Source organism: Bipolaris zeicola (genome assembly GCF_000523435.1).
Source record: "Bipolaris zeicola 26-R-13 unplaced genomic scaffold scaffold_20, whole genome shotgun sequence".
Taxonomy (NCBI): domain Eukaryota; kingdom Fungi; phylum Ascomycota; class Dothideomycetes; order Pleosporales; family Pleosporaceae; genus Bipolaris; species Bipolaris zeicola.
The window spans coordinates 88,539-113,935 of NW_006912069.1; the positions used below are offsets into that span (position 1 = coordinate 88,539).

Genomic DNA, 25,397 nt, shown 5'->3' on the forward strand with positions numbered 1-25,397 from the left:
CTTTTACATTTACATGCATCAGGTAAGTAAACGAGCAACGGCAGGGATGACACTGTGCCAAGCAATGCAGACATACGAATCTGTCTGGGTTTTTCCGGTAAAGGATTAAAAAAATGGCAACTCTACCGATGAACGCTATTTGAAACGCTGCAATCGGATGGGTCAAGTGAGAGAGAGAGGGATAAAAACTTGATATCGTGCCCATCCATAACGGGGATTCCTGACCATGCTGTGTGAAGCTTAGCGCGGCCGGCAATCGCTAATCACTACAGGTCTTATATAGTCGGGGAATTCAACACAGATTGATCTAATGAAATGTCTCGGTGGATGAATGGAATTTGTAGTATTGTTGTTTTAGTAAAGTTGACACTGTTTAAGACATATCTTTTGATAGTAATAGGGAAGATTGAATAGTAAAGATTTAATTTGTTAATCCAAGTCTACTGTGTTGGGGGGAGAGGGGCCTTGTTGATGGAGTGTGGAGGGAGCGAGGGATCATTACATTGCCAACGGCGATTTAGGTGCGAGCAAGCAACGGCAATATAGCGGCTACCTAGGAATTGGAAAATTACATGTCAGTGTTCCTAAGTACTGTTATTTTAGGATGTAGATCCAGCGTAAACATGGTACATTCATGTAACTATACTTTGGAAAAAATTGGCAAACACACTTGTCATGGTCCAGCCCCGACCTATCCGTTCGGAGCCTACAAATGAAAAGAAAGAGCTACGCTGATTGAGATGTCACTCCCAGGCTTAAGTTCAAACATTGCTCAGTAACTTAGAGGAGTCACTTGACCTCTTTTTGCGACGATACCTTTGTGCGAATTTATCTCATGCCTATATTAAAGAAAAGCCTTGTGATCATGATGTTATCAAGCACATTTAACATACACGTCCTCGCACGCCTCGTGAAGAGACGAACAGAGAAAAAACGCCAATGATCCCAATAAACGGACCTGTATCATGACTACGGGGCTGCTCTGTGTCAAGTCTGCAAGCGACGCCAATCAAAGTTGGCTTTGATGGAGAAGACAAGGGGCAAACTCGACTCGTTGCGATCCTTGAAGTAGATGATCATGTATAAGATTTGAGGATTAGAGCCAAAATCTGTGTTAGAAAAACCAATTGAGAATGCATGACTAGCAAGGAAAATGGTTTCGTATTTTAAAGTTTAGTACAGATCAACACATAGTGAGGTAGATCAGCGCGCATCAAACATTGAGAATCAAACCATGTGAAATAAGTCGCTTGGATCTGTTTACTACAAGTCTCAAAATATACAAGCCTGGTTACAAAAAACATTAACCGCACATACACACAGCGAATGTTACCTGGCGGCACTACTCATCAACCCCCGGTTTGATGTGTTTATGTAAAAGCCATGCTCTTCTTGATCTCAGCAATGGCCAGCGCAGGGTTCAGTCCCTTGGGGCATGTCCTTGAGCAGTTGAGAATGGTGTGGCATCGGTACAAGCTCATGCTGTTGTTAAGCGCGTCCTGGCGCTCGGCCTTCTTCTCATCACGCGAGTCGGCGATCCATCGGTAGGACTGGAGGAGGACAGCAGGGCCAAGGTACTCCTCCTGGTTCCACCAGTACGAGGGGCACGAGGTTGAGCAGCAGGCGCAGAGAATGCATTCGTAAAGACCGTCGAGCTTCTTGCGGTCTTCCTTGGACTGACGGAACTCACGACCCTGGCCAATTGTTAGTGCAGGTTTCTAGAGGTGGGATCAGTCCATATACGTACATCTGGTGCGGGGGTGGAGCGCTGCAGGTATGGCTTGACGGAACGGTACTGCTTGTAGAAAAGCGTCATGTCTGGCACAAGGTCCTTGACAACGTACATGTGGGGGAGCGGGTAGATGCGAGACTCCTTGGCTGTGTCGGTGGGAATACGGCCTGTAAGAATTGTTAGCTTCGCAACCATAGTCTGCTGACTTGCTCCACATACAAAGGCATGCCAGTGTGTTGACTCCGTCAATGTTCATGGCGCAACTTCCGCAAATACCCTCACGACAACTCCGCCTAAAGGTCAAAGTCGGGTCCATCTCGTTCTTGATCCTGATGAGCGCATCCAGCATCATGGGTCCGGTCTTGTTCAGGTCCAGGGTGTACGATTGCATCTTGGGCTTGGATGTGGGCTCGTCAGGATTCCAGCGGTAGACGTGGAAAGTCTTCATTTTGGCATCTTTGGTGGGCGAGGACTCCTTGACGTTGGACGTCTCGCTCTCTGGAATGGGTTTCCGCGCGGCATCAGGCACAATCTTTTCGGCAGTCTTGGAGATGGGGTCGCGGGCGTGGACGTCGGTAACGGAGGCGAAGCTGCGAGAGAAAACTGCCGGCCGGACGGCTGTCGCAAGGTGTTAGCAGTGCTCAATGGCTGTCGAGGAGGGCCGCGTGGTTGAGCATACCAGCTGGTCTCAGCGCCAGACGAGTAAGAGCGCGAGTGCAAGCCATAGCTAGGTGGTGTGGAGTGGAGAGTGTCGGGTGGGCTCAGAGGTCAAGGTGTTGGTATCATTGAAGTTGGAGCATTGGGGCGCCACTCAAGTTCCCTCGGTTATGACAACTCGCTGCATGTGATTGGTGGCCGCCGCTTGTCGGACGATCCCGGCTTCTCGATCTCCCCTCGGTGCCACTACATCATCGTCGAAAACGTCAAGACTTTTCGCCTACATCTTGCGCCATAAACATGAAGCTTCGCGCGCCATTTTCGTACCGCATTGGCCCTGCAGTATCTTTCATACATTGCCAATGCTTCTCTAACATCTGCATTCTTGTGTTTTTCTCAATTGCAGCTATGTACCGAGTATTTTTATCCAACCCCTGTGAGATCGCGTGACCATTTTTATGTGCTACAAGTCTTCCGTCAGTCTTACATATAACATACTATATACGATAGGCTTGCTCTCACATGCATAATATTAGGGTTTTCTAGTACCGGGTGCAGCTTATCCTACACCAGTAGTATATTGACAGTACTCCAAGAAGACAATACCAGGTTGTTAATCAAGCCCCCTGAGATCAATTCCCCTTCGAGATCATGGTAGACAGTAAAGTTACCACTCTCCTCTTTTCACGCAGTACTTGTAGGGACTCGCTCCGCGTCAATATTGATTGATTTTTTTTCTTTTCAGCTCTTCTCATTCTTCAGTCTATCTCACTTTCTCAATGTTACTTTCTTGCTATCACTATTATGATATCCCACTTGACACGGGCTGGGCCATCGTGTATGTGCATATATCTTTTCAATATGCTTGTTGTGTCTATTCAATGTTATGTGCTTCATCCTGTCAGCCTCTTCCTAATCTATCACTTCACTCCTATCACCAGTACCCCATCTTGGTCATCACCGCTCTACGCTTCAAACATTCGTTACTAAAAGTACATACGCCTCAGGCATATGTTGTTATCACTTGTCTTCTCATTCCCGTCGTATAGCTTGACTCACTTTCACCACATAACAAAGCATCCCAAGACGGAAGGCATGACCAAGCCCAGATTCGTCTCCACTTGGGGTGACTCCAATCACCCCATGGCCGAGCATATGCAAACGGTGGCTCGCAGGCGTTTGTTGTTATGATTGTGGGCTTGGCGCTTGCCGTCGCTGCCAAAAAACCGCAGCTCTCCTTGTATCTGTCACCACTCCCTCTACACACGCACACGCATTGTACCTCTACTTTCTGTACAACATTCGACGCATCTAGAACCGCAAAGTTGTCTAGGTAATGGCATCGTCTCAGGTAAGTTACTATCGTGTTTTGATTACACCCGAGCCCTGTCACTGACCGTCCTTGAGATGTTTTCGCCCACCAAGGGTAGAGTCGCGGGAGGTAGCAAAGCTACCAACCACTGCGACTCTAATCGCACTGGCCATTCCGCGCCTTTCCAAGCGGTTAATCCATTCAAGGACCCAATGGCTACAGCAAGCTTTGAATCAGATGGGAGCACCTCATCTGGACAGTCCATGTCACAGGTTGGCCGCAGTGATGCTACAGTACGTCCCACTACTTCATCTCGAAGAGGGCAGATCGACATGCAGCCACTACAGGCTATGCATCTCGTAGAGCTTGCCTAAACCCGAAGATCTCTCAAAGAGTATAAGCTAATTGATGTATAGCCGATTACTCCACTGCGAACTCGCCGTAATTCACATGTCAACCATGCATCCGAAAACTGGCGCTCACCTCGTAACACCTCCCTCAACGGCAGCTGTGGTTCCCTTACCATGGCTAGTCCAGGCACATCTCAGAGGGCTTTTGTAAACGGTATCCCTGAGCACCTGGCTGTGCAGGAGATGGCTTTTCGGCAAGGTCAGCACGACTACAACGGCTCCCATGACAAAACTCCACCAAACCCCTTTGCAAAACCATTCGACAATGTCTGGGCACAGTATTACAAGCTGGGCGCCGCATATGGAAAAGCTCCTGCTACCTCGCCTACGGCAACTTCATCCCCATCACACGGGAACTTTGCATGGTCTGTACTCATCAACCCCGCCACACAGGACTTGGAGCATCCGAACGGCTCAGTCGATATGGAATGGGCTCGCACAATCTGCGTCATGGCATTGAAGTGCATGAGGGAGCTGATTATTATTGTTTGCCGACGACACAACGATTGGCGCAAGATTGTCTGCGACATTCCCCTTCCGGTCAAGCATGCCATAGTAGCATTCCCGGATCTCTGCGAGCACTACGAGGCCCTCCTGCGTGATGCTCATGAAGTACTCAGTGGCCGACTCCCTATGGGCTACTAGGGAAGACAGCAGTAGTAGTTGAGTATGTCCAAGTGGTATGGAGAGTCCGAGTCAAATTGCTAATACGAGAGACAGCTTCCTGTTTGTCGGCTTTGTTCAATGTTCTGTGCGTTTCGACCATTGCATGAATATCTGTTGATGCTCATGAAGATGTATATCTACGGACCGCTAGTGGCATACATCCGAGTAATACTTTTGAGGACAGCAGAAGGTTGGGAGATGCAGTGTTGCGATCCTCGAGATTTGTCTGTTCTTCTATCAGTTGTGGCGTTTGTCGGTGGTAGGCGCGGCGTAGTTTCGGCGTGACGGTGGAAAGGGTGTGACGCGGCAAGACCGCCATGGTCTTACTTTCGTTAATGCACAGCGATGTCTCGGTCCTATGTAACGATATATGTGGGTCCAGATCCCATCGGCGGAGGCACTTCGGATGTACTTGTAGTAAAGCTAATTATGCGGCCTTTTCAGCGGTCGAAGAAAAAGACATGGTGGACAATGGAGCCGTAATTTCCTAGCATTTTTTTGCCTGTCGAGCTGTGATGAGGTATCAATGGACACGTGCGAACATCCATGTGCACATCTATCTAGAAGATCGTATCAGATATAGAGCACAAGACAAAGCAGGCCATAAGTCGTCTGATTCAAGTCTCCTATTGAGACCTGTGTCTTGTTAATCGCCGCACGTCATCACGTGGGGACGCGAATACGGACTTCGGGGCTTCCAAGGATTGCACAATATCCGCGTCATGCACACCGTGAGATTTTCACCCTCATTCTCCAGTGCCTCGTCGAGTTTGGTGAAGTCAGCATCTAACATGACAGCAACAGCTTCTATGCGGCCTTATGCCTTTGATCGCCAACAAAGCCTGCTGCAGCTTGACTGCAGCGCCGACTTGCGTCACTATTCTCGCAATCTCGGCCCCGGCGTCCAGGAGCGCATCTTCCAAACCACGAGCGACGCACTAAGAACTCAGCTCGATGAACACCGCGACTTTCTGCTCAAACACCAGAGACAACAGCAACAACAGCAGCCGCATCTGGCTCCTGTTCCCGTTCCGAGCGGTCCTGAGCCAGCTCTCGCCCAACCGTACACACATGCTCGGCCCTACGCCCAACCGCCGCAGCCCCCTTCGGTATCTTCGGTTATACCGGCCGCAATAGCAACGCGGAGTCCGACAAAAACGGTGCCAGGGGACATCAATACATACCCGCTCGCGCTACGTGAAGCGTTGTACTCGCAGAAATCAGCGCCACAAGCCCATGACGGTCGGACAATATACCATGTGGTGGCGAGCAGAGCGGGCACCCACTCAGGCGAAGAGGCAGCTGTAGTAACCAGCCGCCGAAACATGGTGGTAGCCAATGAAGTGGCAGCACAGTATTTTCTTGAGAATTACCTGGAAAACAGCGAGGAAGTAAAGTACAAGCAACTAGGGAATGGCGCATTGAGTTGCGAGGCAGTCAGGGACAAACAACGTATAAGCGTGTATGTACAAGAGGCGAAGTCAGTAGAGACATAAAGAAGAGGTGTATGCAGTTCCAAGGATTGGATATGGGTTTGGGGTCCCATGGTAGTCTTTGTGATGATCACATGTAAGGTCCGACCACACTGTTATTTTCCGCACAGCTCTCCAGTAGGTCAGCAGCCGATCGGTGATTACTGCAACGAGAGATGCGTGTCTGGGCATCGATTGTGGCATTGCTGTGACAGTGTGGGAGCTTCAACAGTACTGTTGTACATGCAGCGAAGCACTAAGCAGCCTGTAGGACTCGTGAAAGCATGGACCTTGACATGATGAGAAGACCATTACTATGGATGAACAGAAAATAGGTTTCTTTGTTCTATGTCGCATAATCATGGACTGCTTCTCTGAGATGTGGGGATGGAATAACTGCGTCATTGTAGAATTTAGATTTCTGTAGATTTGTTTAAGTAATTAGTAGCAAAAAAGAGCGTAATTTGTCTATAGAAATAGTATGTTAGAGGCCTCACAGGCCATGTGTTGTCCGTTCCCGTCTGACATAAATCCTACTATAGATCCACATGCCGCTCTATCCGCTCTATAATAGCAAGAGGCAGGCGCAATTATATACTTTGCATGCTTCCATGGCAGACGCTCCAAGGGGGAGAAGAGAGAAAAAAACAGATACATAAAAAAAAGAAATGAATGCCGAGGTAAGTAGATGAATCCAAGTAAGAAATGCGGGGACGCTCATGTCCGTAGCAGGGACGTGGGGTCATGTGCAGCAACCGGAGGTCCGTATCTACCATGTAGAGTCCATTGCGTATTAGACTTCCCAACAAGGCAGTTTGGAGCCATGGGCGTTGATCACCGTGGGCACGTTCCGCCAATAACCAACGTACAAAAGGAGGAACGGAAGTCCGCGACTGACAAGGCAAAGCAAAATAGGTTTTATCGATCACCCCCAACATATCGACACTCACACACGTGCGCTTTTCAAGGGCCTGACGAGTGAACGAGGGTTTCGCCACTTTGTGTTTTTCTTAAGAATTGTTTGCAAGTATTGCATGCAACGCCCTTTCCGACGACTCCGTGCGTGTGTACAACTTACTTACACGAATACGACTACTGCGACTACTTAGTAGTTATTCTGGACCAATTAATACTACTGCTACGTAGTGTACCCTAGTTTATCAAAAAAAGAGGACCCACGACCAGCGACCCGTTCTGCGCAAACAATCCTACTTACTACACACGTTCTACCATTTCCGCGGACCCTTTTCTTATCTACCGCGCCACAACCGCATAGCAGTAGCCATGGCGCCGCCGAATACTCCTTTCATCTACATCCTATGGAACTTGTACCTTGAGCCTGTCTTTGCGCTTGGCGGGGTATACAAACTGCTCTTCGGCCCGGAGAGCTACTTTGACTTTATGCCGTCGACGGCGACCTACAGCGCCTCATCACAGATAGTGTGCAACCAATTGGCAGCGGCGTACATCTTGTTTGCATTTGTAGAGGGGGTGCTGTTGCGGGTTGTGGATGATAAGAGGACGTGGCGGTGGATCTTGTTTGGGCTGTTGCTGTGCGATCTGGGGCATTGCTATGCTGCGTGGTGTGAGATGGGGTATACGCTTTTTGGGCCGGAGGGGTGGGGTGGGAAAGATGGGGTCACGAATAGTTTGAATTTGCTGCCGGTGTTGATTCGGATGGGGTATCTGCTGGGGATTGGGGTGCCCGAGGGAGTGACGAAGAGGAGGGCTTGATGGCAGGTGGATACACGGCTCGAGACTTTGATGACAACGCCAAACTCGCCTGGGAACAACGATGCTACATACCAGTGGGTTGCAATGAGCAAAGCAGTTTTATCTGTGATGTGCAATGCTTTTTCTTGATAGTCAGCTATGGAGACTCGACTCGAGGGTGTGAACGCCTGGGGCGGGCTATCATCGGCGCTCTCTTCCATTCAATACCTAGCGGGTGGGGCTTGAGGGCTCATCACATCACGCTGAGAGGTGAATAACGGGCGAACGGTATCCCGACAGTCCCGCCCCACGTCATAATGTGGTCGCTGGCTGTCATTGTGAAAAAGATAGTAGCATGCAATCAGGTGAGATCATGTCTGACTGCTTTTCGGGACTGTTGTTCTTACTTGATAACTACTCTCACGGCCGGGAACCCAGAACCCTCCGTCCCAAGGGCACTGCAGGCTCTCTCTGAAGCGCAAAATTTATCATGAGGAGGCTGAATATTTGCAACCGGCATATAGACAGGCTATGGATATGTGGAGACAACGGCCTGCGTATGGGTCAACATCGGATTCTTTGCGTGACATCGGATTCTCGAGGAATGCCATGACGGCTTTGGCGGCTGGCGAGCTGCTAAGCTGCCCAACCCTGCCCCCACCTGCCCCTCCTCCCCCTTGCAAAGTCACGGCCCTGCGGCATTTGAAGACTGCAGTACACAAGAGAACAGAGAGCGATAGATAGTACACACGCCGGTGATAACCCTTTGGCAGTTGCAGCGCCCTCTCGTCTCGCACTAGCCCGCGGGGCACGCCATCTCACTCGCAGCTGTCAGGCGCACCAGCAGCCGTCTACAGCAGGCTTGCGTGCCAATTTCGGGAAGTGGACGTAAAAATGATGCTCGTCTAGACTTGTCGCAGGACTTTTCTCGGGGCGGCACAGTGATTGCAGTGGGTTTGGTGGAAGAGGGTGGAGAGAGGCCCACTGGCAAAGCAGTACTTGCTCCGTGTTGCGCGGATACGTCATGCTGTCTGCCCGCCGCGGGGAGGGGGACAACGCTGCAATTTGCGGCGGCCACCAGGTCAAAACAACCAACAAAGTCAATCCCTTGCTGGCCAGCCTCACGACACCTTGGCCAGCTACACCCACAAAGCCATCTGCAAAGCCAGTCGTTTGCACGTGCATCCTCCTAGCTCCCGCTTTCTTGCTTTGGGCGCCGGGTAGACAGGCCGGAACTCACTGAGGCTTCCCTGCAAATAGCTCAATCACGATCGATCGAAGCTACCGGAAATTTCACAGCGTCCTTCCACCGCCTCTATCTATACCTTCACCTAGACCCTCTCGCCAGCTGTGAAAACGGCCTCTGCTCTCCGACACCTGTATCTGCTCACCATCTCTATCCCCCTCCTTATACAGCCAATTCCTCATCGCGGGGCGACAACGCCAGCCCACCGCCCAACATGACTACACATATCGTTTCTCTGTAGGTAGTCCACCATTTCCTCTCCTAGTTTGCAGACTGCCTGTTTGTTTCTTTTCCTCTTGACTAGTAGGTAAACATCTTCAATTCCTCTAATACAGCTAGTTTCCTGCCCTATACCGTCGACTTTCAAGACAACAAGTCTGCCCCTCCAAGCCCACCCCAAGCAGCCGTACCTACTCAGCTGAGCGACACTCTTCGCAAGCCATCCAACACCAGCCTATCGAGCACACGGCCCACACCCGGCCAGAATGAAGAGCAACCACAGAGTCTCCTTAAGCGGGCGCCGCCCTCGCACATCGCGCTGCCCAAAGCCTCGACACGCATGACCGAGCACGAAGACTTCTTCACGCCTGGCCAGCCAAGCGCCGCCACTCATTTCCCCAATGCAGCCGACCCCCGCGGCCTGGTCCGCAGCGATGCCCATGTCCCTGAATGGGGTGGCAGCGGCATCTTCTTCAACCAGCCCGTGTCCAGAGCCGAGCCCGCTCCACCGGACACGATTCTCGAATACGCAAAGGCGCAAGAGCGGGCGCAGGCTCAGAAGGAACGCATGAAGGGCTCGCACGCTGGCAAGCCAGTGACAGACCCGAGATGGGCTGCCGAATATAGAGTTGTCCCTGCTGCCCAGGGCAACGGCGGCCTGACCAACGCTCTCCGTGCTGCAGTCGACAACAAGTGCCTTAGTGATACCATCACCGTTGGCCTGATTGGCTTCCCTACAGACAGCCTGAACGAAGAGAAGAAGACTGAGATTTACGAGAAGCTTGAGGAGGAACACGATGCCCTGACCGTCTTTGTCAGTGACAAGGACTTTGATGGCCACTACGCCCACTACTGCAAGACGATTCTATGGCCAGTATTTCACTACATCATTCCTGACCACCCCAAGAGCAAGGCTTTCCTTGACCACTCCTGGGTCTTCTATGTCAAGGTCAACCAAGCTTTTGCAGACAAAGTTGTTAAAAACTACAAGCGCGGAGATGTCATATGGGTGCACGATTATCACCTATGTCTTGTTCCTCAGATGATTCGCCAAAAGCTACCAGATGCACAGATTGGCTTCTTCCTGCACACAGCTTTCCCGTCCTCTGAGGTTTTCCGATGCCTTGCTGCTCGGAAGGAGCTTCTCGATGGTATGCTTGGAGCAAACCTTGTCGCCTTCCAGACACCCGAGTACGCCCATCACTTCCTGCAAACCTGTAGTCGTATTCTCTCCGTAGAGGCTACAGAGGACGGAGTTCAGCTTGAGAACCGCTTCGTCAACGTCTGGTCCTCGCCCATCGGCATTGATCCTCGCGCACTGTCTCTAGCTCGAGAAGAGCCGGAGGTTCTGGAGTGGATTCAAACCATGCAGAAGCGGTATGAGGGAAAGAAGGTCATTGTTGCTCGCGATAAGCTAGACAACATTCGTGGTGTGCGCCAAAAGTTACTAGCTTTTGAGCTGTTCCTTAATAAGTATCCTGAGTGGAAGGACAAGGTTGTCATGATCCAGGTCGCAACATCTACTACCGAAGATACCGAGTTGGCGGCAACCGTTTCTGAGATCGTTACCCGTATCGATGCTGTCCACTCGACCTTGACTCACAATCCCCTCATCTTTCTCAGACAGGACATTTCCTTCTCGCAGTACCTTGCTCTGCTATCCATTGCCGATGCGCTTGCCATTACCAGTCTTCGCGAGGGCATGAACTTGACCTGCCATGAGTTTGTCATTTGTCAGGATGGACGCGGAGGCGAAAAGAAGCACAGCCCCGTCATCCTCAGCGAGTTCACTGGTAGTGCGTCAATTTTTGATGGTGCGGACCTCGCTATCAATCCATGGGACTACAACAACATTGCTGAAGCCTTCCGGATCGCCTTGGAAATGAAGGACGATGAGAAGGAGCGAAGGTTCATCAAGATGCGCAACATCGTCATGAACCAGACTGGCGATAACTGGGTCAAGAAACTGAGCACTCACCTTGCCAAGGTCTACGAGGAGCAATTCAAGCGCGATACTATGTCAATCCCCCGACTTTCTTCGAGCAGCCTTGGAAGTGCCTACCAGAAGTCACAGAGACGCTTGTTCATTCTAGACTATGAAGGCACTCTTTCGTCGTACGGGTCTGTCAATAAGACTATTCTCGCTAACACCGAGCGTGTTATCGTTCTTCTTAACGATCTCGTTGCCGACGACAAGAATGCCGTTTATGTAATGACTGGTCGAACTGTTCGAGAAACTGAGCTCATTTTCAACCGCGTTCGTGGCCTTGGTCTCATTGCAGAGAATGGCTGCTTCTTGCGCGAGCCTGGCGCGAAAGAGTGGATTCAATTCCCTGACGAGGAGAAGACAGTGAAGTGGAAGGACTCAGTCAAGCCAATTCTACAATACTACCTTGAGCGTGTCGAAGGCAGTTGGGTTGAGGAGCGCCACTGCTCGATCATCTTCCATTACAACAAGTCTGACGACAAAGACGACTCTACAAGTCGACACGCCGGCGATTGTGCGAATCACATCAATGACGCTTGCGAGCAGCAGCGTGTCAAGGCAATCCCCACAAAAGACTCAGTAGTCATTGAGCCAGTAGACTTTGACAAGGCTTCTGCTGCGCAGCACATCTTCAGCAAGTACCCAGAGGATGCCCGGCCCGACTTCCTCCTCGCTGCTGGCAATGACCGCAGTGATGAAAACGTCTTCCGCTGGGCCAAGCAACTCAAAGACGATGCCATTGTTCCCAACGTGCAGACTGTCACAGTTGGTGATCGCAACTCAATTGCCATGTCGACACTCCCCAACGGGGCAACTGGTAAGTCATTCTTTTGACAATTGATATATAAAATGCTAATAATTACAACAGGCCTACTTGGTGCTTTGACAAAGCTTACCAAGAATCCTCGCAGTTCACCTTAGGGCTTTTGAAGTATATTTCGAGCGAGGACGACGTAATGATTGGGACATGTCTCACGCATTCGATACCCCTTCTCACGAAGTAATGATTTGGCAATGGAATGGATGCACAACAGCGGCTCGCGTGAAGATGAAGGATCACGGGAGAACTTCCGCTATTAATGAATCAACGTCAAGCACTGCATGGGAGGAGTTTAGCGGGGTCTTTTACTACGATAGATTCTTTCCGCATTCAATACGAAACCCAGAGGTGAATGCTGTTTCTTGAAGTGCCGCCCGTGAAGACTTATCCACGATGCGGATATCTATTCCGAATTTCTGCGGGTTTTACATAATCATACGTCTAGATAAGCTCTCCCCTGCTCAAAAGTCACGGGCAGGAAATGTATGCATGTGTTGAGGGACTACTACCTAAAGCGGAGAGAAACGCCTAGCCCCCGGTCAGCGATATCACTAGCCTATGCTCTTGGTAGACTAAAAGAAATTTGAATACAACAGCCGCTTTCACCACCATACATTTTAAAATGTTGAATTTCATATGCTAGCGTACTAAAATATTGCATATAAATTGATATAACTAGTGCAAGGGAAAAATCATATAATTCTGTAATGCTGGAGTGCAGTCGTGTGTTATTAATGCTGCATTGTTTTGGTGAGGGCGTTTGGGTTAGTAGTGTTTATCCGGGTATTTTAGTTCACCGAGAGTTACTCTGATAGCTTAGTGTAAGCTCAACCCCGCTTCGCATGTACCTGCTTTCTCGAGAGCGAGCTAATGCTCGTCCCTGGTCGTATCTACGGCCCGTTGCCAGCCTACCAGACCATAAATACGTACAATAAGACAGGTGAAATACACCCCAGGCCTTTTCAGTAACATAAACCCGGTATAGACTTTCGCAATGCCACAAACCGTCCAACTCAAGGCGCCGAATGGAAAACAGTGGGAGCAGCCGACAGGCCTCTTCATTGATAATGAATTTGTAGACTCTTCGTCCCCTTCGAATATGATATCGTCAGTAGACCCCGCCACTGAGAAGGAGATCGCTGCAGTACAGGCTGCGACCGCGGAAGATGTTGATCGTGCGGTCAAGGCTGCGAAGAAAGCACTCCAGAGCCCAGAATGGAAGTACATCGATACCAGTGAACGCGGAAGGCTCATAGCGAAGTTGGCAGACTTGGTCGAGGAGAACAAGGAGCTTCTTGCGACGGTCGATGCCTGGGACAATGGTAAGTAAACATCTAACTGTACAAGCACGCGAATGCTAATGGCTGTACAAGGCAAACCATACAACAACGCCCTTAATGAGGATCTTCCCGAATCATTTTCCGTTCTCCGCTACTACTCTGGCTGGGCGGATAAGATCTCGGGCCAGACCGTCAATGCCACGCGCCAGAAGTTTGCGTACACTATCCGCCAGCCCATTGGTGTTGTCGCCCAAGTCATTCCCTGGAACTATCCCTTGTCCATGGCATGCTGGAAAATCGGGCCTGCTCTTGCTTGCGGAAATACTGTGGTACTCAAAGCCGCCGAACAAACGCCTCTGTCAATTCTCATCTTAGCCAGCCTCATTAAGCAAGCTGGGTTCCCACCGGGCGTAGTGAATATCCTGAACGGTCTAGGAAAGGAGGCTGGCGCGGCATTGGTACAGCATCCGTTGGTCGACAAGGTTGCATTTACCGGCTCCACAGCTACGGCTACTCAAATCATGAAGATGGCTGCAGTAGGACTGAAGAATATTACCCTAGAGACGGGCGGTAAGTCTCCGTTGCTCGTATTCGATGACGCCGACATGGAGCAGGCGGTACGATGGTCTCATTTTGGTATCATGTCGAACCAAGGTCAGATTTGCACTGCCACGTCGCGGATTCTAGTCCAGGAGTCAATCTACGAAACCTTCCTCGCTCAGTTCCGGCAGCAAGTCAAGGAGGTATCCGTCATTGGTAACCAGTGGAGCGATTCTACCTTCCAGGGTCCTCAAGTGACCAAGCAGCAGTACGAGCGTGTGCTCTCGTACGTCGACATTGGCAAGTCCGAAGGCGCGGAGCTCCTCGAGGGCGGTGAAGCCTGCAGCGGTGAAGGCTACTTCGTCAAGCCCACCATCTTCACCAAAGTGTCGCCCAGCATGCGCATCTACCGCGAAGAAATATTCGGACCTATTGTCGTTATTGCAACGTTCAAGGACGAAGAGCAAGCCATTTCCATGGCTAATGACTCGACATATGGCCTCGGCAGCGCCATCTTTACCCGGGACCTCGAGCGCGCGCATAGAGTCGCCGCCGAGATTGAAACCGGCACCGTGTGGGTGAATAGCAGTCAGGATGTAGACATCAGAGTCCCCTTTGGCGGTGTCAAGCACAGCGGTATTGGGCGCGAGCTCGGCGAGGCTGGCCTCGATGCTTACTCCCAGATCAAAGCCGTGCATATTAATATGGGTACTAAGCTCTAAGGGTCCTCTTGGATCGATGCAGTGTGATTCGGAGTCAGGACGGAGAGGTGTGTGTGTTTCTGTGTGAAATGGTGTGCATACTATCTATGATGACGATGTGGGCTCTTGATAACGCATGTTGCGACCGACGTTGGAACAAGGTACCATGTAGATTGATGTCATGTCATAGATGCAAGGGGCCTTGGCTCAACTGTTAGCGGCTACTACCCTTTTTCATTTTATTTTCTTGCCGCTTTTATTAAATCCCCGTCTGACAAAGTCCATCTCTCCATATACCCCGGAGAACTTGTTTTCTTTCCTTTTTTTCAGCACTAACCAACTCTGTGTAAAAGAATGTGCTTGTTCCGTACTATTTCTTTCTGTCTCCATCCCTTGGCCCCATATAAAGTCATGATCAAGTTCATTCGCTGACAGCCGGGCGATATGCGGGTAAAAATGTCCCCTTGTCGAGGAAAGGAACACACCTACTCGCCCACTCACCTTTGATGTGTTTCCTCCTGTAAATGGATATGGAACTTACCGAAATGAAAAGTTGCGAAAGCGAAAGATTCAGGGACAAAAGACCAAAAAAAATATTGGGTAAGAATTTCCATTGGTCGGATCGATATTCCGACAACGAAGTGCTTTCTTTTTTCGGACGCGCTCTGCATTCGATGGTCGTCGGGATGTGGGGGTAGAGTGAAACAACTTGTACAAAAACACTCGATTGCATACGAGATTCTTTTTTTTTATTCAACCAACCATAATTTCTATATGACACGAATTCTATTATAGGATCAACATTAATGTAGTAATGATGTCACCTTGTAGAATTTAATCAAAGCATGGGGCACACTCTCTCTCCAAATCTCTAGTCTAACAAAGAAAAAAACCTAAAAACAGTAATAGACCAAAATGGTAAAAAAATCATACGTAGGCAAGTTTAGATGTTGCAAGCGAAGTCAAAATCAAACATTTTCTTTCAAGCTTCCAATAGTCTTTTCACCGGAGAATAGGAGGCTCTGTGCACACAATATTCACCAGTCAAAACTAGGTAACTCTCACGGCAAATCTGCCCAGAACCCGCGCTGGCGGCAGAGGAAGTTTCAGATACCCAGAGTTTCCCGCTCATAGAGAAAAAAAGAAGGGTCTCACCACCAGAGTCATTTCGAAGAAGGGAAGGGGGGAAAGGGAGAGGCGGAGGCGATCCCCGGGATCCGGCGCGACGCGTACCTTCAATATTTTTTTCCCTCTGTTCCCACTCCCCACCCCATTAAGGCCGAAGGAAACAATCAGAAGGCAAGGAAGCGCCGCCGGATGCGCAAAACGGGAACCCGGGCGGGTTGAGAAATTTGAGCGTATACAAATGTTAATGACCGGGATACCTAAGCTATTAAAAAGAGGACTACCGTAGCCAAAACCTAAACGGGGACTTTTCGTTTTCAAAACCACAGCTGTGACATAATTGTCAGCGGCAGTTCTGCGTCGGCTGTTCTTTTTCCATAGGGGCGGGAAGGGAAAGGAAGTCGTGCCTTCGGGCCTTTTTTTGATGATGATGATGATGATGATTGTTAGTTAGCATGCCGACTTGCCCGCCGTCGCCGCCGCCGCCGTCGCCGACACCCGGTCGGTCGGAGGAAAGAAACAAAGTTAAGAGAGAGGGAGGGAAGTCCCTTGTTCGGGCAGTAGAGAGAGACGAAGGGTTACGATTCAGTCGGCTATTGAAGCTAGTAAAAGTCTACCATAGTATTGGGAACAAGGGTTTCAAGCCCAGCGATCGCAGGGGGTGTGTGAGATGCGGATGGGAGGCTGGGAAGGGGTGTGTGTGTATGGTCAGCAAGCAGGAAGGGAAACATTTGGCGCAATAATTTCATGCATGAGATATTTGCTAGTCGCTTGATCTCGCAGCTGCAGGTGCAAAGAGAAAAAAACAAAAACAACAATAACAACGAAAAAGCAAAGATGATAAAAAGGACAAGTGTTCGCTGGGAAAACCCGCGATGGTGGGAGCGAAATATCGCGAGATAGGGCGAAAGGATATGTGTGTGTGTGGGGGCGGCGAGGTCAAAGGGTAAAATGGATGTAACTCGCTTTGCAAGTCAATGACGTCTCGAGAGGCAGGATTGCAAGGTTGATCCCCGAAATTAATGGGGTTTAAAGATATCATGCCCATCTTAATATCGAAGGTGGAGAGGGAGCATTGTTTCGCGACAAGAGAGAGACAGAGAAGGGCCAGTAGCGCATCGTCAGAGAAGGCGATGCGGCAAGAGTCCGGGCGGAAAAGCTATGGGAGCGCGGGTTCGAGGATGATTCGCTGCAGGCCCATGGATTCGCTACGTTGATCACGCGGCGGTTCTCGAGCGAGGGGGGGGGGGAGGGAATACGAACGCGCGTACCAAGAAGGAGTCGAAGGCGCGACAAGCGCTTGGTTGCAAGTCCAGTGCCTCGGGGCGACGCGCTAGTCCTGCTACCATGCCAGATCTAGTCCGCAGGCGGGCAGGGCTGAAAGGCTGAGACAAGTGAGTTTAAAAAAAAGAGGCGTCTATCCTTGAATGTTTTGAAGTGCGCTTTCTCGTGTGGGCAGGTTGGGCAACATTGGGCAGATTGACAAACCCAGAGGCTGTGATTCGCACATGTGCCCTTGTTCCGGTGAGAGGGCGTTGGGAGGCGTCTATGTAGGGATGTGTGTGTGTGTGTGTGTATGGTGTGCAAAGCCAACCGAGTATATCAGCCAGGTGGTTGGGCGAACACGCTACGTGCTAGGTAAATAGACGAATTGAACAAGAGCCTCACATGGTCAGGTGGGTAGATCGAAAGACGCCAATAGTGCGGACTTTCAAAAAGGTGCATGTTGGCGAAAAATAAGGGCCCAGCGGCTATGTTAAATATTTTTTCGCCACAAAAGGTACAACCACACACCCCTCCCAACAACAACGACGAAGAGAGAGGGCTTGCAACGATTGCCTAATACAGAAAGCAAACATGCTTCCTCTTACTTCCAACTTACACATGACATGTCTCCTGCTCCAATCGGCACATGTATACGCTCCCTCAACGCCCAATTGCACGCCACCCCACAAGGTGCAATGCACTTGCACTACTAGATACCCAATACATTCATGTCGACACATAAGGGGAGAGTTTCTTTTCTAAACTTTGTGCAAGGGCATATCATGACAGCGGCAACTAACATAGCCAACACACGCCAGGAGATCTACCCCCTCGACCCATTGATTCCAGTGGTAAGCTCTTCCCATGATCAATTGACGCCCCGCGCCAACGCACACCAATGACAACTACACGCTACTCTCTAGAGACCAAGAGGGCGAGGAAGAAGGAACATCCATCTAGTCGCCCCCCCCCCCCAATCCAACACCAGCGCCTAACCCACATGCCGAAAGTCTTCCTCCTCCCCTCACCACCCCTTCGGCAATCAATTCCCCTTCCTTCCAGCAAAACACTTTTGCTGACATGATCCGGGACGGCCACAACTCTATCATGTTGCGTCCTCTTCGCCTCCTTCCCCACCCCTACACACCATTCCTCACCTCCCTGCCCTTCCATCCATCCATCCACCAAAATATCACGCAACCAAAAGTTAGTGTGCCACAGCGCAGCCACGCCAATCTCGCCAGATCCTTCCCGTTTCCCTCCATCATCAATCTCAAACCACGTACCCCGCAGCACTTGCAACCACACACACCCCTTCCCTTCGCTTAATTACCCTTTCCAACCCTCCACTACAAACCTTTTATCCCTTCCCACCCCTCCCCCCCATGAAAGAAAATATGCAAGGATATAGGATGTAAAGGGGGGGTTGAGGGTGACAGGGAAAAACGTGTAGTAGTAGTAAAGGGAAAAGAGGGCAAATTCGGAAACAGGGAACAGGGATTTTCGGCTTAGCAGAGAGAGATCATGATGGAGCGGGCGCCCGGCTCCAAGAAAAAAATAAGTTTAGCAATGGCGCGATGCTGCCTCTAAGCGGCAAGTCCGATAATGCACGGAGATGTGGGCGATAGTGTGGGAGGGTTAAGGGAAGGGGAGGCGGTGCGCCGCCCCCAAAGGGACTGTGTACATGACGCTAAGGGGGCCCCAAAGAGGTAAGTATGCGGAATGGGCATGGGAAGTGCTTTGGTGGGGTGGGGATTTTTTCTCTCGCCAGAGGCTATTAGTATGTTGTGTATCCAACAACACGCATACAAATGTACAAACGATACATAAAAGCGGATGCTCGATATCGTCAGTGGATTGCGTTGTTTTTTTGGGGGAGGGGATTGTGGCGTTAGCGCTGACAATCCCCTCGAGGGGGGCGCAAACAGGTTCAGGTCCAGGTCCAGGTCCAGGTAAGCAAGGGCATGGCGTGTTTTAAGGCGAGCAGCCCGGGCTTTTGTCCAGGGAAAATAAAACGTGTAAAGTGATGTGAGTGCGCTTGTGTGTGTGTGTGTGTGTGTGTGTGGATTATGTGGTACAGTAATACAACCTGTCACATGTTTGTGAAGGGGGAAGACAAGAAACGCAGAAAGGGAAAATGGTTGGACCCTGACTCGTAGTCGGGAGGGAAAGGAAGGGGGACCCCCCATAACCTTGTATCAAGCAACGACGGGACGGCGGAGTTCCGCATACATACTACTTACTATACTACGCACATGCATCGCGGGTCCGAGGCCCTTCCTCGAGTTGATACAGTGGGTTTGTGCAGCGGCACACACGCATCTATTGACCCGGGCAATCAAAGAGCAATGATGTGTGTGTGTGTGTGTGTGCAACGGGTACCAACCGTCGGTCGTCATCGACAAGGGCCCCACTCCCCTTTTTTTGGGTCGTTCCTTTTTCCAGTAAATCTCCTCTCCACCCGTTCCACGTCCAGGAAATCAAACCCGTTATCATGCAGGCCTCAACGCTTGCAGGTCCTAAACGTCGCCACAGCTCGGGACATACTTGCTTTTTTCTCTTGCGTCGCTTCCTTCGCCCTTTTTTGTGTTCCAAAGATAGCTAGCGAGGCAGGAGATCTCCATGTGCACAACGTAAACCTCTGATTATCATTTGAAAACTCTCTACTTCATTCTAAGTTCATGATACATACACACTATGCTGTTTGTCTATTATGTGATTACTGATCTCGAAACTGTATTCAGCACTAAGCTCCAACACACTGTGCCCGGATATTTGGCCGGGCCAATGAATGATTGGACGGAATTTCATACCGAGGCCACTCGCTCGGAGTTCTGTTTCTGTCATCACGAACGGAACGTAGCCGTGTCAATGGTGCGCCAAGCGGGATTCCCAAAAAAGTGGGTGTGCGCATCAGAACAACACATCTCGGGGGGCTATGCGGTACATAAACCCGTATACAAATTAGGGGACACTGGGAAGAGGCGGTGCAGGCGGCGGGCGGGATGGCATATTGGTGTGACGTGCATTAGCATTCACGAAAGTGGTTTTGGCAGGAATAAAACTGGAGTTTGGGGCGTTCTTCCAGTCGTATGGGTGTACGTGTGCGTGTATGTGAGGCTGGGCGGCGGGCCGGATCTAGCGTCACCACCCGTCAGAACGGGTTAATCGCGATACACAAATCTAGATGATCGCGATAATTCCAGATAATCTAGATGTTTTCGATGGGTCCGATATGGACACAACATGTCATCTCTAACGCTGGGTGAACGTGTGTAGGTCGGAACCAAACTCCGGACCTGTCGGAAGAAGGCGCCAGGGTCAGGGTTGAGTCAAAACCAGAACACGACCCGTCGCCAAGTGTGGTAGAAGATTGACGTGCGGAAAACGAGGCGACGAGATAGAGACTGAATGTGGATGGCAGCAGGACATGTTGCGCACACATACACATATAGATGTGCATTTGTGCCATGGGGAGAACACGTCACAAATATACATCGGACTCGAGGCCCAGCCAGTCGGTCAGAAGCGAGAACCCTGTAGATTCTGATCCGAGGCGGGTTGAAACGCTGAGATTGCCATTCTGGGGCCGTGATAATAATGGAACGGAGTAGTGAGGCAATAGAACGCGCGTGTGTATGTGTGTGTGTGTGTGCGTGTATGTATGAGGCTGCTAAGGCTAGGGTTTGGCGCGATATCTTTTGCATATAGATACGTAGTGCATCCATGGTGATTTGGGTAATCATGGCCGTGTTTGGGTGTGTAGTATCTGAGACGACTCCCTACGATGCGGTCAGTAAGTCGTGTACATGCGCATAGCAAAGTATTTCATTGACTGGAACGATTCAACGGCCTTGTCCCACACTGGCATGGCATGCTTGGTGTTTGATGTTTGGTCCTGCTGTGACAGGTGTAGGCTCAAACAAGAAAATGAAAAACGTAAGGCAAGGATGAAATTCGCAACGTCCCATTTGCCAGGTCGGTGAGAAATGCCTCAGGAGCGAGGGTGTGATTGGGTGGGTGAGGGTTCGAAGGATTCGCAGGCGGAGAAGGCTGGTTTGGGACGGAAGCAGTCTTCCCTCGGTGGCCTGGCTGGCTGGGCATGGCAAGGCCATGTATCTCAATCTATATCGCTGACGATGATCATGGAGCGCGCATGGCCCATTTACAGCAACTGTCGGCCCAATTCAGCCGGGACCCGTCTCTTGCCTGATAGGGCTCGGGTGCATAAAAGGGCCTGAGTATTGACAGCTGTCACAGGACGAGGGGTGGTGGGAATGGCAGTGTGCAGCCGGGGGAGGAGGCAACGTGAGTCATGCACGTGCCAGCAGGGCGGGAGAAATTGGCCGGGACGCGCAGCAGCGGCAGTTTGTGAGCCGGGGCCGCCAGATCCCAGTTGTTTGCAAGTTTTGACGAGTCAAGCGTGAGGTTCCGCGCGAGGCGAGGGGCGAGGGAGTGGGAGGGAGCAGGCCGACGGGCGTGACTCGAGGTGGTGGGAGTTGGATGCGACGCCAGTCAGGGACAGGAAGCCAGGTCGGGACCAAGGCTAGGCGGGAGCAGCTAGCGCTCGACAGGGGCCTGACTCGCCGACGGGGACGGGTGCTGTCTGTGCCCTCCCGTTGTCGATGATGCATCGCCAAGCTGGGGAAGCGGAATTTGGAATGGACGCCACTGGTATACTGTGCGCTGCATGGGGAAAGAGCTGGAGCGGTACCAGTGCAGGCAGGGCGCCTAGAGCGTTGGAGTTGCATGGCAGATTAAGACGTGCAGCGACGGGCTCGACAGCCGACGTGTGCTACGTGGCTGCTAACGTCTGCGTGATGTATATGTAGTACTTACTGTATGTACATACATACATACATACATACATACATACATACATACATACATACATAATACGTACATGTAAGGACGACGTATACTACATACTATATAGTATGAACCAGCTGCCTGGCAGAGGGGCAGAGGTGCTGCCGGGACCGGCGCCGAGCCAGCCAGTCACGTGCCAGACATGCCATGTCAGCGGCAGTTTGACAAGGCCGCGGCATTGCCTGCCAGCAGCTCTTCGGCATTGCTATTGGTAGCGAGCTCCGAGTGTCCCAAGCAGCGAGAGCGCAATCACGTTACGGCCCGATTGCGGTCCCTTCCCCCCCTCCCCCCTCCCCACTGTCTGTGAGGCGCGATGCGACTTGACGAGCATTCCCAAGCCGTTAGCATGACCCGACAAAGTTTGGCTGCCGCGCTAGACCTCTCGTCTGCAATCAATACGCAGCATTGCCCGAAGCTGCTACCAGCGCCGAGTGATCGTCACTAACCACTCTGCTCAAAAAGACGTTGCAACCGTGTTCCAACCCCTTGCCGTCAGAGAGTCCCAGCAATTCGGAACTGGATTACTTCTCGCATTTGTTCCCTTTGCGTGCAAAATAAGCGACCTCTCGACCACCCGCCCGCCATGGGTCCTGCTGTAGCAATACCCATCGAGGTACAGAGCATGCGTGGCTCGCTGCGCTAACCTGCGCGATCGGCACACAATCGCGTGAGAATCGTGGCAACATGCGCCAAAAACCGTTTTCTTTGGGTGTAGTAGCACCTCCCACCCTCTCCTGGCCATGGGTCGCGGTCCGCCGGGCTTGTTCTCGTGCTTGCATCTGCCTGCATCAACCTCTTTCCATCCACGTCTTGCCTAGGGTACATGACTGCGGCCATTTTGCCCCCCTCCCCCCCCCAGCCCGCGACTCGGCGATGAGGTCATAGTTGACTCTTGCCGCCGAACCACTATGTGCGTTGTCCCTGCCGCCAGTGTGAACCTTGATTTTTCCCTTCCCAGAGATCTCCGTCAGCCCGCCCCGCCCCGCATCAGCACCTGCCAATTCCCTGCGAGCCCGCCAATCACCTGCCCCCCTCACCCACTAGCTGCACACCTACTGCTTACCAAACGCTTCCCTCTAGGGCTATTCTTCTTCTCCCTCCATGTTGCTAATTCTCTCGCCATATTGATATCTCTCTTGCTTGTCCCTGTCGCTTGTCTATTATCTGCCGCGCCCATCTCCAATACCGACCCGCCCCTCTCACATGTCACACTGCCCTCCCCTCCCCTCGATAGCTTCTGCTAACCTCCTATCTTTCTCCCATACACACACGCACAAACCCACTTACTCACACTCACACACATATATATCAGGCGCCGTCGCAAATTTCCGCTTGACCAAAGTAGGCAGCTCGCGCGATCAGGTGTGATTCGTTGCATCGCCAGTTCAGCAGCGTTGACGACTCGGGAAGCCCCGCTCGGCAGCCGTCAGCCGTCAGCCGTGTCATTCCATACCGTTTCCACCAGCAATGTAAGGGCGTAGCTAGTCATGCAGGTAATCACATAGTGTAAGCTGGAAGGAATTCCGACCATGTGATTTGCGGCCCCGTCCTAGTGTCTGCGGCGCTGGATGATGTCGATGGCTAGAGCTTTTTGTTGAGTGTGTGAAATTGCCGCTGTGATTTTCTCTTCCTCGTGTCGTGCTTGCCCTGCCCTGCCCAGCCTTGCTCTGCCTGTCTGTCTTTCCAAAAAAGAGCCAGGACCAAGAAAAAACGACTCCCACCAATCCTCCTTTTGGCCAACAAAGGCAAGCCTGCCAGCATGAATCGAGATTATGTACGAGCCACAGGGAAAAAATCACGTCCTTGTTCTAGCGGCCGCCTACCTTCTCAATCAGCCTTTGGGTTTCGTACCGATCCGCTTTGACACTGACCGGGTCCTCTTCAGCGGGGCGGGCGCAACCCAATGGTACCCTTGTTTTGCCCACCCTATACTGGGGCCCTTTTCTTCATTACGCTCTCGAGTTTCACGCCTGAGCAATGGTGCCGTCACTCGGGAATTGGGAATCCATGCATTGGGGACCTCCGGGAAAGACGGAGAAGGGGGAAGACGGGGAAAGTGGAAGAGCGGGAGAAAGCGAATGTTTTTTTTGCCTTTTTTTGAACATGACTTGGAATTTGGGTATATGGCAATACCGTGCAGTAAACAACAGGTGCAGTAGGTACATATTACAGACGCTAAGAATAAGGCCCGCCTGCAAGCAAGGGTGGTGATGCAAAACGCAATGCCAAAGGGCCTATTTGCGTACAGCGTCGGATACATGGCGTCGTGAAGCGCACAAAATCGGCGGGCGCGCTCTGCACACGCCGCTCGTCTGAGAGACCGTGGCGATGGTGGGAACCACGCCGCAAAGGGAAACACCGTGGGATAATGACAACGCCGGTCCTTTTCCTGTCCGTCTAGCACGGATCCTCTGTGCAGTGTACCTCTGATATAAGAAAAATAAAATAAAAAATAAAGAACCAAGTGCCAGTAGTAGAAGCCAAGCTGCAAAAAGTGAGTACGACGCCCGGGTTGGGGTATAGCGGAAGCCGTCTCTTGTGCAGACACAAACACCGGCCAAGATGCAGATGCGAATGCAAACAAAACAGAGACTCGAGTCTCCAGTGAGGAATAATCGTAGATGGCATGGTAAAAGCCCCTTGTTTTATGCCGGAGCAGTAGGACGAACGGGCGGCGTGACGTTAGATTGGGATTCAAAGTTGTTGACTTTGCGATACTTAGAAGCTTCGTGGGGGACTTCTGATTTGCGCTTGGTCGAAACCAGGCTTGCGGGAGCCTCGGTGGGAGAGTGCCCTTCCTCGCTCTTGCTGCGTGCTTCTGCTGGAGCATCTGTCGCAGGAGGGCTCGTGGGCTGCTGCACAACGCACCACCGGTGTTTCCGTTGCCAGGTGGCATATGCCTCGTCAGCAAACTTGGCATGGTTCTCTAGCCGCTTGATGAAGTCCTGTGTCAAGGCCAGTTGGTCGCTCATGTTTTGTGCTGGCGAACTCAGTCGGTACTGGTCTTCGCCAGGTAGCGGCCGTCTCCAGGGCTCCTGACATCCTTTGCATCGCTCTAATTGAGGAGCATTCTGCTGCTGTAGTGGCGGCTGCTCCTCAGGGGACTGTGGTCGGGGAATCGCTGATGGAGTGACAGGCTCGACTGATGGCGTAACAGTCTGCTCCGAGGGCGATTTGTGGTCTTCAGCTAGCTCTGCTGTTGGAGGTGCCGTCGGCGGAGGGTCGTTCCTGGGTTTCTGGCTAGGTGGCATGTTTTCTGAAGTGTAGACTGTGTTGAAGCGGACGTTGTAGCGTTGGTGTCGCCCACCGCCGTTGGTCTGGTCGAGAGTGGGAGAAGGCAGGGGGTTCCTGAATCCAGAGTCCGAGTTTGGTGCTGCAGCAG

General features: G+C 51.4%; 9 protein-coding genes across 9 annotated transcripts; 5 read left to right on the forward strand and 4 right to left on the reverse strand.

The window, feature by feature from the left end:
* Positions 1 to 1,370: 1,370 nt before the first annotated feature.
* On the reverse strand, positions 1,371 to 2,457 carry COCCADRAFT_87049 (uncharacterized protein; the record flags this gene model as incomplete). Its single annotated transcript, XM_007710673.1, has 4 exons — positions 1,371 to 1,694; positions 1,748 to 1,899; positions 1,952 to 2,350; positions 2,412 to 2,457. The coding sequence occupies 4 exons, from the start codon at positions 2,455 to 2,457 to the stop codon at positions 1,371 to 1,373; spliced, it is 921 nt and encodes a 306-aa protein (XP_007708863.1).
* A 1,507-nt stretch (positions 2,458 to 3,964) lies between these two features.
* Positions 3,965 to 4,756, forward strand: COCCADRAFT_87005 (uncharacterized protein; the record flags this gene model as incomplete). The annotated part of the gene is made up of 2 exons (XM_007710674.1): positions 3,965 to 3,994; positions 4,118 to 4,756. 2 exons carry the CDS (start codon positions 3,965 to 3,967, stop codon positions 4,754 to 4,756), a joined length of 669 nt encoding a protein of 222 aa, XP_007708864.1.
* An 830-nt stretch (positions 4,757 to 5,586) lies between these two features.
* Positions 5,587 to 6,273, forward strand: COCCADRAFT_87028 (uncharacterized protein; the record flags this gene model as incomplete). Its single annotated transcript, XM_007710675.1, has 1 exon — positions 5,587 to 6,273. The coding sequence occupies one exon, from the start codon at positions 5,587 to 5,589 to the stop codon at positions 6,271 to 6,273; it is 687 nt and encodes a 228-aa protein (XP_007708865.1).
* A 1,260-nt stretch (positions 6,274 to 7,533) lies between these two features.
* COCCADRAFT_87045 (uncharacterized protein) lies at positions 7,534 to 7,983 on the forward strand (the record flags this gene model as incomplete). The annotated part of the gene is made up of 1 exon (XM_007710676.1): positions 7,534 to 7,983. One exon carries the CDS (start codon positions 7,534 to 7,536, stop codon positions 7,981 to 7,983), a length of 450 nt encoding a protein of 149 aa, XP_007708866.1.
* An 810-nt stretch (positions 7,984 to 8,793) lies between these two features.
* Positions 8,794 to 8,988, reverse strand: COCCADRAFT_87175 (uncharacterized protein; the record flags this gene model as incomplete). Its single annotated transcript, XM_007710677.1, has 1 exon — positions 8,794 to 8,988. One exon carries the CDS (start codon positions 8,986 to 8,988, stop codon positions 8,794 to 8,796), a length of 195 nt encoding a protein of 64 aa, XP_007708867.1.
* Positions 8,989 to 9,422: 434 nt separating this feature from the next.
* Positions 9,423 to 12,335, forward strand: COCCADRAFT_87147 (glycosyltransferase family 20 protein; the record flags this gene model as incomplete). Its single annotated transcript, XM_007710678.1, has 3 exons — positions 9,423 to 9,445; positions 9,548 to 12,231; positions 12,283 to 12,335. 3 exons carry the CDS (start codon positions 9,423 to 9,425, stop codon positions 12,333 to 12,335), a joined length of 2,760 nt encoding a protein of 919 aa, XP_007708868.1.
* Positions 12,336 to 13,228: 893 nt separating this feature from the next.
* Positions 13,229 to 14,776, forward strand: COCCADRAFT_2153 (uncharacterized protein; the record flags this gene model as incomplete). Its single annotated transcript, XM_007710622.1, has 2 exons — positions 13,229 to 13,556; positions 13,608 to 14,776. 2 exons carry the CDS (start codon positions 13,229 to 13,231, stop codon positions 14,774 to 14,776), a joined length of 1,497 nt encoding a protein of 498 aa, XP_007708812.1.
* A 5,581-nt stretch (positions 14,777 to 20,357) lies between these two features.
* On the reverse strand, positions 20,358 to 20,630 carry COCCADRAFT_87220 (uncharacterized protein; the record flags this gene model as incomplete). Its single annotated transcript, XM_007710679.1, has 1 exon — positions 20,358 to 20,630. A coding segment is annotated over one exon (273 nt), but the record flags the coding sequence as incomplete, so codon positions are not given.
* Positions 20,631 to 20,668: 38 nt separating this feature from the next.
* On the reverse strand, positions 20,669 to 20,911 carry COCCADRAFT_87123 (uncharacterized protein; the record flags this gene model as incomplete). Its single annotated transcript, XM_007710680.1, has 1 exon — positions 20,669 to 20,911. A coding segment is annotated over one exon (243 nt), but the record flags the coding sequence as incomplete, so codon positions are not given.
* Between the last annotated feature and the right edge of the window lie 4,486 nt (positions 20,912 to 25,397).